Source organism: Hyposmocoma kahamanoa, unplaced genomic scaffold, assembly GCF_003589595.1.
Source record: "Hyposmocoma kahamanoa isolate Upper Pololo Valley unplaced genomic scaffold, ASM358959v1 192, whole genome shotgun sequence".
Classification (NCBI taxonomy): Eukaryota; Metazoa; Arthropoda; class Insecta; order Lepidoptera; family Cosmopterigidae; genus Hyposmocoma; species Hyposmocoma kahamanoa.
This window is the reverse complement of record NW_020653719.1, coordinates 12,997,271-13,008,656: the sequence shown is the minus strand read 5'-3', so window position 1 is coordinate 13,008,656 and position 11,386 is coordinate 12,997,271. Positions and strand designations below refer to the sequence as shown.

The following is an 11,386-nucleotide window of genomic DNA, read 5'->3' as shown; positions in this document are numbered from 1 at the left end:
TTTTTCATATTCCTTTACATGTCACTACGTTTAAATAGGTTGACTGGGACATTTTTTTCGTGGATTTTGTATTAGACCCGTCGTCCATTTATTTGTAAGTCAATGTTGTTGGGTCTTAATAAAAAAGCTGACATAGCGACTACTTTTGATAAATTATATTTATTAATACTTAAATATTAAAATAGTTAGAAACAAACTGAGGTTATAAAACTGATTGTTTCAAGGCTAACAAGACCATTTACCTTTAGTACCTCAAGAGTAATTAATTAAATGATGTGAAAATATCACCGCTTCAAATCTTATTTTGCGTATTCCCAAAAATTTGGAATTTTGTGTTCGGTGACTTTTATTCCAAAGGTGCGATTTACCACATAACGATAACAAGTTTTAAATCCCATCTCAAAAGTATCTAATTCATCAAGGAAGTACCTTAAAAAATCTGAGAAGCGTCAGACGCTCAATGTTGACGAATCGTAACCGTCCCAATGTTGTCATATTATTAGTCTAACCAATGAAAATTTTGAAATTCCCATCACAATAAAATTTTGTATTTCTGAATAAATCTCAGTCAGAAAAGCTTAGAATAATAACGCATAGAATGATAGTTTCATATCAAAAGAACTGTCATAAGTGAGGCAAAAATCAAATTCATGTAGGCTAGTTTTAGTAGTAGGTTAATTTTCGGTTTTAGTGAATATTTATATAAAAATACAAGTTGAAACGCGTTACTTCCTTGTGGAATGTGATGTTAGTATCTATTTTATGTTTGTCTGACGTATTTTTACACTCATTTACCGCACATTTCGTCATTTTTAGCTAAAATTCGTGATCTGTTCGCGGTGCAAGTTGAGCTTGAGCACTGAAGGCCCGCCCGCTCGTGTGGGCCCATTGGGAGCGCTTCAATTTGCCTCACTTAGCGTGTGCGGACTAGGTTTCTATGCGTTATTATTCTAAGCAGAAAAGGGTCAATTTGAAATTAAACCACTCTTCTTGAAAATGTAATTGTGTCTTTTTTTTAATTTCAATTATGTACATTGCAGATTAAGATATGGTTTCAAAATCGACGCACAAAGTGGAAACGTAAGTACACAAACGACATAGAATTGCTTGCCCAACAATACTACAGCAGTCTGGGCGTGGTCTCGCCGAGGCCAATGTTCGTTGGCGACAGACTGTGGATCTTCAATTACCCACAACGTGTCCCGCCTTCGCAACAGCTCACGTGGCTGAAGAACGTTAACAACATCACCAGCAACGGTCAAAGTGTTGAAAGAAACTTATTACGACCAAATGTGAAACCAGATTTACCGCCATTTTTCACAGCCTGTAATGACAGAAGTGCTTTCGAACGCAACATACATATGGCGGCAAATGTCAAAATTCCCTCGCAAGCACGTATTGTTCCTCGAGAAGTTTACAACAACATGGCCGTCACACAAAGAAATATGGAAGTTTATAAAAACAATATAATCAGCCAAAACAATATTCAAGAATCAAATGTTGATCATTTACGCAGACTGGAGGAGAATTTTAGTATTTAGGTTTTTTTGTGGTAACTGTCGACCATATTATAACCTCCTAAGGCGCCGTTTACATAAAAAATTATTTAATATGTAAAGTCATTCAGATTCAGACAATTTTATTACGATAATTACATAAACGCCCATTGTACTACATCATCTTATTTAAGAGCCAGACTCTTGTCGGTGTAGCCTCCTCCACTCCTCACGGTTCATAGCCCGTTCTTCGACCTCTCTATAGCTGTTCACTTTGTTCTTTTTTTTAATTTGTTATACTATACGCTATATATTTTAATTTGTTATACTATACGCACTATACGCCATTCTCGGTCTTCCTCTCTTTCTTTTCCCTTCTGGATCTCCCGTCAATTATCACTCTCACAAATTCGTGATTACACTACAAATGTCCAAACCTGAAACCCCTTCTCCTCTCTATTGCTTTCAAAAGACTTCTCCCCTCCCCAACCCTTTCCAAAACTTCCTCATTTTCTCTTTTCAATCCATTTTATTTTTTCCATTCGCCTCCAGCACCACATTTCAAATGACTCCAATCTCTCTCTGTCTTTGTTTGTTATTGTCCATGTCTCGCATCCATACAGTGCGGTACTCCATACATAGGTTTTAATGAAGTGAAAGTGTTTTTTATTATGGAAAGCCTGTTTTGCTATTGCGATTCTAGTCTTTACGTCAGTGATACATTTGGAGTCTTCTGTGATAACACTATCAAGATATTTGAAATGTTTAGTATATTATAATGAAAATATCGCTTTCAAATTCAGCGCTATATATTCTATACACCGATTACATTTTTCATACAAAACCAACGATATCTATGTACTAGCGTTCAAAAGTGATGAATTAATTATGTGTCAGAGAAGTCAATACTTACATTTTAATGCAGATTGGGCGGTTAGCGCTTCTCCCATTTGAATTTACTGGGTCTTAGGAGGTTTTTTATCTATTTATTGCGCAAATGCCTTAAATTTTTCTCAGAATGTTTATAATTTTTTTCATAGGAGCTGGAAAAACATGTCGTTGGTAAATTTTATGGTGTTTTTTAAACTTTCATTCCGGTAGAACTTTTTATAGAAGTTATTTGTTACCATAAACAAGTGTGGCCACCAGCTGAAGTTTGGTAGGATCGTTTTGTTACACCTCGTACACATAAGGTCTTATAAATTGTGGGAAATCGTTAAATAAAAACATCTTTATATCGTATTTCTTTTATTGTACTGACATAGCTTACAAATATACATATATCGGGTTTCTAGGTTTTCGCGATTGTTACACGAAATAAAATTAATCTTTTTAATAAATTTCACATTTATGTTTTAAAGAATGCTTAATTTAAGACCAATAAAATTAAAGCTATTTCTTTTTACCGCCGTCGACATTATTATCAAAAAAATATTTATTTCATATATGTTTAAGAAGCCAACAGTATTGTTTTGCCTATAAAAATATAATATTTATCTACACATATATCATAAACTCTCTATGTGTTCAAAAACAGCAAATTACGGCCAACATAAAAATATAAACTGTTTTGTTAGAACAAATTTCTTATCTGTGAAAATGTTATTATTGCTTCTAACGTCAAATTCGATTTTATTATTACATTTAAATTTCGAACATCTCTGAAAAACAAAATAATTTGATTCGACCTCAATTCTAATATCCGTTGAGATTTATTTTTTCCACACTCTAAGGTTGAGATGAAGTTTTATTCGAAAGGAAATGTCAATAGCAAACAATTTTGACAAATTTCACAAGTTACTTGATATCGAACGATATGATAGTTGGGTCCGAAACAAGTTTGTCTATGAGTTAAAAAAAACTACGGTAGCGTGAAGTTTTTTATTTTCCGCCATTCGTAACATGCGGCTCCTGAACATCATAGAGAGCTTATAATATGTGTATAGATAAAGCAATGTAACTGTACATAATTAGGCATAAAAACACTCGTATGATGTTTTTATGAAACTCGCCTACCGGCTCGTATTTTAATACCTTTCATTATATAACAGTCACATAAAGTCTATTTTCGCGGTGCCATACAAAGTGCACCACTGTGCGTCGTGTCGTGTGGTGTAAGGGGTCTCTGAAGGGCCCGAAACGTAAGTATGTCGAAATTCTTAAATAACTGTGTTTAAATACGTTATACATACTATACATACTATAGTCATGAATAACAAATAATTTCAACAAGTCAAGAAATTACAAATTACGTGGCTCTGTGCTCACACTCGTCAAAAAGCCCGCCCCTGATTGATCCCGGCGCAAAGGTGCCCATCACGCTAGCCGCATTTTCTCGCTGTATGGCAATGGACAATCTTTGCGCCAAGAACAACCCGGCGCGGGAGTTATCTACACTCCCCAACAACCCGCCGTCTCAATAGCAAGAGGAAAGCAAATGTAGCGACTTTCCAAATCACGATATTCGTCTCGTTTCTTGCGAGCAGCGGACTCTGCAGCTGCACCAGCTGAAATTACTATGCCACTAAGATGCGAAGCTATAATTGTGCTAACATATGTCGCATCCCACAGGAGACACCGACCCCTCTCCCACGGCACCAGAGTCATTCCTTCTTATTCATTATTCCTTTTCCCATCTGATCGACTGAGGCCTGAAGGTTCCAGCACGCATGGAATATTTGCGTGCTGGAACCTAGAGCGCCCGACGAATGATTTCGTTCAATTTGTTTTATAAAAAAAATTTCATTGTATTTTAATCAGCCGCCATTAAAAATACCTTAAGTTATTCTTTTAACTCAGTAAAAATATTATCATATAAAGGGCATAACTAAATTAAATGTTACTTTTAATACACTCGTGAAATGAACTTAAGGACATTCAGTGATTCCTTTTATGTGTTATTACATACTAATTGAACTACATAATAAGAATAGAGTTCGTTATACTACTAAGTGTTGCTGTTTATTACTTGGTGTACACTCCGCATTTTAGCTTGATTCAGCAAGCGAACAGCTAGCTACAGGTGAACACTGAAAATCAGCACTGCTGAGTCCACATCACTGATATTTTTTTCATTCGTTTTTTAAGTATTGTGTTCTTTAATGTTTTGTGGAGAAATAAATACATTTTTTTTTTATTTTAAGTAAAATCCTTTGATATTAGTACAGTATTACAATATCTTCCCTAATATTAGTGTTTTTAACATAATAAACGTCGTAAAAAACTCTGATTATTGAAGTCAGTTATGCTCGTTGAAGTACTGAACAATTATTGAGATATATTTCCATACAAATTTAGTTACATTGGCATTTATTTCCTGATCCGGAGTATGTTCTCAATTTTGATAAAAATGTTAGATGTGCCCTATTTTATTCCGTTTGCAGAATTACCCAACTCTTTCTCATTTAAAAAAAAGTAATTTAAAGTAGCTGTAATTTAAAGTAAATGATGCTCACTAAAAGGGAAACCTGAAAAAATTCGCCGTTTGACCTAAAGGTATTGGAGTGAAATTGAAGTTTTGAGGCAAGAATCGATTCCCTAAATGCTGCAGGTGGCCTGGAAGTCTCCAACCAACATTGACTCCACTGATGTTCCAATTGTTTTCGTAATCATTTGTACACGGTCCTTCATGTAAAAATTGCCAAGCTGGAAAACAGAAGGGTCGGTAAGCTCATAGAGTCCACTCTTTTCCAAACCTATTGCACACCACTATAGGCGTGGGTGCCCTGTGGGCCAACTATACCCAAAGCTCGCTCAGGGCCCTGCGCACGCAATATAATAACGCCTTCAGGACGCTGTTGCGGCTGCCACGGGTCTACAGTGCGTCTGCCATGTTTGCTGAAATTCGCGTCGACCCCCAGAACCGGGAGCATTCTCAGGTGGAACTGATGTGCAGCAGTGGATGCGTGAAAACTGATGGTGATGATGGAAGATACAATTCTATAGGTGTAACCAAGCCAAGCAAGTATATTATTATTATTAATTATAATATTGAAATTTTAATTAGCAAAAATACGACGTTCTTTTTGTAAAACTCATTATAGTTCTGTGTATAGAACTTATTGAAATGTTTCAGCCCAGTGGCTAATATCATAGAGAATAGAATTTCGAACCGAAAAAGAATTAAAATTCAGAAAGAAAATCAGCGCATTTAGGATACGGTTTATGAAATTAAAATTGACAGTACAGGAATAGAAAGAAATATTTTTGGAATTTACTCTGATTCTCTACGTCATAGAGCTCTCAAAAAAATACAATGGCAAATTATAGTACATAAACTATTATTTATCATTTAAAAACTTAACTAACATGCGGCCACAAAAAACATTACTTAAATTGATCATGATGACTATACACTACTTACTTAAACCCCACCACCAAAATCTCCACAACTGCCATGGGTGCTTGGTTAGTTTCCAATATTCATAATCGCATCTTTCTTGTAAAAATTCACACATGCTCTTAAATGTTACGTATTGATTATAAGATATTCGAGCACCACATACAGGTGTAGGATTTCTGAAAAAAAAATTATAATAATAAAATTTTTATTTTTCTGACAACAAATAGTCCAGTAGGGCTTGCACAACAGGGCGCGACTTGCGCGACAGCGACATGAAGCGCGAGATACTGCTATTCTCGGATAGGGATCCCGCGCTTTATGTCGCTCTCGCGCAAGTCGCGCCTTGTCGTGCTAGCCCTACAGTTTTGTTAGTAAACAATGCTGATTTTTAAAAGACTCTAACAAAATCAATAACGTGCAACAATACAAATTAGTTCCGTCACGCACTAAAACCACCAGTTTTGACACAATAATCAAATGTTTTGGTCAATGACTGAATCCCAACACAACAATATCGCCAGCGCACAAGCAATATTATGGTGCGTGTGCTAGGAGCGCTCGATATATATCGATATTAAAAAAAATATCGATATATGCCCTCGATATATCTAATCAATCCGATATTATCGTATCATTCGGTATCGATATATTTTATCCGATACATGAAAAATCGTACAAAGTTGAAAGTAATTCAAAATTGTAATTGCAGGAACGAAACGCACTTCGGGCGCTAATTCGCTGGCCATCCAACCCCTAGAGTTTCTTGCTCATTCTTCTCAGGGGAACTGCCTTACGAATGAGCGGTAGAGTTTAACCATTGTAACGATTTCAAGTGTAATAATGCTTACCTATGAAATAAAGATTATTTTGAATTTGAATTTGAGCCGCACATACACACAATAATATTGCTTGTGTGCGGACGATATTATTACGATACGGAAGAAAGTTTGGTATCTTCTGTTGCCCGTACTACACCTTACTACAAGACTATGTTAGTAATACTAATAAAAATAAATTAAAAATACAACTGAAATAATATTTGTCAAGCAAGGCCACAAAATTGTTTTAAGTTTGACGCGAAAGCTTGTATCCTGAGCATAGTGAGAGTTTCAAGTCACGAGGCGCAAAACTACATTTATTTCGAGTGAAACACACAACTATTCACCTCACTACAGCGAGGAAAATGGTAGATGAAAGAAAAACAGTTGAACCATAACAAATCAGTTTTAATAAACAAAATTAGTTATCGTTGTCAATTTAATGTCAACTAAAAATAACAATGCAATATACCAACAGATTTATATTACATAAAAAATGTACGACATATCACGTAGTTAAACATGTCATTATGTTTTTTTTTTTCATCGAAACAAAAAATTGGGTGCACCATAGTCCATCGTGAAGTTCGAACTTCAAAAATCTTTTCCACGCTATCGTGAAAAACACGCTTTTGCGCGCAGATTTCTAATGAGAAGCCTTTCCGAGCTAGTGAGGCGAAAAAATAATTGTGTTTGAATTTTATCTACTGACGATAGTTTCTGCTACTGGATTGGAGCTGGCACGCAACCTGTAAAGCAGCGAGGCTGACTTTTTACGTATAATGGCATAAAAATCATCCATATAAGTCCCGTTCATATTATTTTTGTTCTTTGGGAAATAGAAAAAAGTCACACGGTGCCAAATCAGGGCTGTAAGGAGGGCGATCAAAAGTCTAACTGTCAAACACAAACAGGAAGTTCGTCGTTTTGAACCCCGAGTGCGCGAGCGCGTTGTCGTTGTGAAGCAGTAATTCGCGGAGCTCCGTGTTCAGTCGCTTGTTACTCACAGCAGTGAATACTTCTGTCAAACAAATTATAGAATACCATTCGGCAATAATACTACATTGATTTCGTAAAGAAATTGATAATAACCCATAAAAATAAAAAAGTAGCGACCAAAACCTTCCCTGCGCTTCTTGATCGATTAATTTTGGTAGCTGTTAATTTTCAGTTTTGGTAAAGTGTTTTTATTAGGGTGAGTAGTAATATATTCAGCTGTGGAATTATACAGGCCTTGTTCAATATTTAGATATAAGACAACTGCAACTCTTTGTTCCACTTTTGAGGCTATCAACGCAAAAGTGGTGTAACCACACTAAATTTTTTTTCTACGATATTACTTAAAGTGAAACTTTCATATATAAATAATAAATAAAATAAAATAAAATGTATCTTTATTTAGGTATACAGCCATTAATAAATATAACATTACTTATTACATTACATAAGAATTAAATTGAATTTTATTAACCATTAACTTAAGTCAATGTTATTAACCGAAAATTATTATTATTAAAGAAGTATATAATTAAGAACTAAATTTAATTTAATTTACATTACAATTAATTTATTTATATTTTAAAAATTGAGTGTTCTCTTACAAAGTAGCACGTATCGCATACTGTCCTTACGATTATATTGGCCGAATCGCTCGCTCCCGTAAAAAAAGACTAATGTCTCTTTCGTTTTATGGCGAAGAAATCATCTACTCTATTACGGCAAATATGCCAGACGCACTACACCGCCATCGCCAGGGAAGCCGCAGCATAGCATGAAATGCATTATTCTACTGAACTCTGAGTCTATCATAAGTATATATATGTATGTGTATATATTTTAAATTTCCTAATAGAACAACAAATATGAAGGAGTGAAAACACCTTCAGTGCCCCATACAGTGAAAATTGTAAAGTTTTATAAGATCCATGAGCTGTTCGCAAATTGGAGTTACGTCAGTGTACGCACTCAAAACTGAAAATTATAGGTTATATCAGTTATGCGATCAACATGACCATAAAATGCGAAGGCGCGCAAACTCCTACAGTTCCACTTAGACAGGAGCTATGCTTGTTTATGAAAATTGACAATGTATCGATATATCGATAACTATGTACTATGGCGGCCTATCTCAAAAACTAGTAATATGTGAGGTCACGTAGTGTGTGCTACGCAAAGTTAACGAATACCAGCCCAATTCTGTAATTAATCTCTTATTATACCCAACGAAAACTTTGGAGTCTAATTCACATCAAAATTTTGCCTTTTCTGAATAAATGTCAGAAAAAATTAAAAGATCAATTTCAAGTTGAACCGCTATTCTTGAAAAGCAGCGATATGCAGGTATTACGTTTTGTTTCCACTTTAAGTGAATCTCCTTCTGTCCATAGTAAAGCAATACAGCACTTGATGCAAAAAGAAATCGAGAAATTGATTCAAAAAGAGCATATCGGTGAACTATGTGACGAATTCAAAGTAGCACAAGGGTTTCTAAACACATAGCTCGTAGAAAAATCAATCGTGGTCAAACTGGTTGATCAAATCGTATGGCTCACATGGTGATACCTTCAAGTATTTTAATTCACATAATCATTTCATATTGTTGCGAATTGATATGTAATAATATACCCAAATAAGAACTGGTAACTACTATACAAGTACCTAGATAGCAATAATCGCTAAAGTGTCAATTATTGACATATATTTAATTTCATTTACACCTTGCGTCAATAAATAAAGTGATTAGTGGATATTTCACACTGAAAAAAAAAAGTTGTGTGTATGGTGTTGGATTTAATAATCCGAACGGAAAATATTGCTCTTATGTATCCCAAGGAATATTTACAGGTATTATTTAAGTGGTAAGGTGGTCAAGTGCAATTTTGTAATATAATAACAATAAACAACACTCAAGTGGCTCAAAGTAGAATAACCGGAGTAGTCTAAATAAATACGTTTACCACAAGTAACTTACACTTACTACTTACCTATAACTTCACGCAAGCTGGCCTAGTGCTTGATCGTTCAATTGACATTATAATAAAGGGTAACTATAATTAATTATTAATTCATTCAATAATTATTTCATAATAAGAATGCATTACTAATGTAATGTGAATATCTTTTGTCGTGGACAATTGATGATAATAATACTGTTTATTTGGTTGCTATATGCACCAGGGTACATGTTAGGTATCGAAACAATTTTTAATGTACGTCATAATCTATCACGATAAATGCCGTGTACTTATATTTGGCCATTACAGAAATAACAAAGTTATTTTGCAGTTATAGTGCATTACATTGCAAGGCGCATAAAGTTGCGAGGCGCATTAATTTGCGAGGCGCATTAAATTGTGACGCGCATTGAATGGCGAGGTGCATTAAATTGCGAGGCGCGTTAAATTTTGAGGCGCATTAAATTGCGAGGCATAGTAAACTAATATAAAAAAATGCATCATTTTGATACAACATGCAAAATCATGGTTTAACAAGTATATATTATTTTATTATCTTCTTTTAAATAACTTTATATTGAAGGACAAATACAGCAAATAACTTCTAAATACAATTATTTACAGATTCAGGCATTGCTTTCAGAAAATCCAAATGAATAAAAATAAAGTAAATTAATTTTGCTACTCCGCGAACGCGGTGGAGTTTAGATTGATTATGGCCACGCTCTCTAATTTAATGGCTACGCAAATTAAAACTATATAACGTTGTTTTTATGACCACACAATATTACTGAAATAAATGACCATGCAAATTAAAAAATATACTGTTCATTAATGGCCACACAATCTTACTGAAACAAATGGCCACGTAAATTAAAAACATATAATGTTGACTTATGGCTACGCCATGTTACTGAAACTAATGGCCACGCAAATTAAAAACATATAATGTTGACTTATGGGTACGCAATGTTACTGACACAAATGACCACGCCAATAACATATAATTTTGTTTTATGGCTACGCAACCTTACTGAAACAAATGTCTACGCAAATTAAAAATATTTTATTTTGTTTTTGACCACGCTATTTTACTGAAATAAATGGCCACGCAAATTAAAAACATATAATGTTGGTTTACGGCTACGCAATCTTACTGAAACAAATGACCACGCCAAATAAAAATATATAATGTTGTTTTGTGGCCACGTAACCTTACTAAAACAAAGGGCCACGTAAATTGAAAATATATAATGTTGTTTGAGGGCCATGGCACCTTGCTGAAACAAAAGGCCACGCAAATTATTTAACAAAAGATCACGCACAAAGCAGCAAGAATACGGCTAGGTAGCTGATTACTGTTACTTAGTGCTTACTAGTAAAAGGCCACCCACAATAATACGTCACAGGGCTACGCAGTACTGTTACATAATTATGTAAAAAGCTTGATATCGACAAGAAGAAGTGAATATCATATGTTTTACGGCTTTAATAACAATGAGGCTTTTTCCATAAGAAACGCAAAAAATATTATAGATAGCGGTAATATTCTACCATTGTTAAATTACATTGATAAATATTATTCAATTATTCAAATAGCCCTAACTGAATTACATAAATCTGATTTATCAATATCCGAGTTCTTACATGTTCTTGACGATGTCAGAGCAGTGATGAATTGTACCACTGAGAAGAAAAAAATATTATAAGAGTGTTATACCGAAACACCGATTTTGATGTGAAAAATTGTGAAGGGCATTGACATAATTGAGTTCC

At 34.6% G+C, this 11,386-nt stretch overlaps 1 protein-coding gene across 1 annotated transcript in view; it reads right to left on the bottom strand.

The window, feature by feature from the left end:
* Window positions 1–4,801: 4,801 nt before the first annotated feature.
* Window positions 4,802–11,386, bottom strand: part of LOC113226696 — a 38,853-nt gene continuing 32,268 nt past the window's right edge. Inside the window, exons 8-9 of the mRNA XM_026459417.1 lie at window positions 5,860–6,014; window positions 4,802–5,141 (exon numbers count right to left, since the gene is read on the bottom strand). Of these exons, the coding sequence (XP_026315202.1) occupies window positions 4,951–5,141; window positions 5,860–6,014 (346 nt within the window). The 3' untranslated portion in view covers window positions 4,802–4,950. The remainder of the gene's footprint in view (window positions 5,142–5,859; window positions 6,015–11,386) is intronic.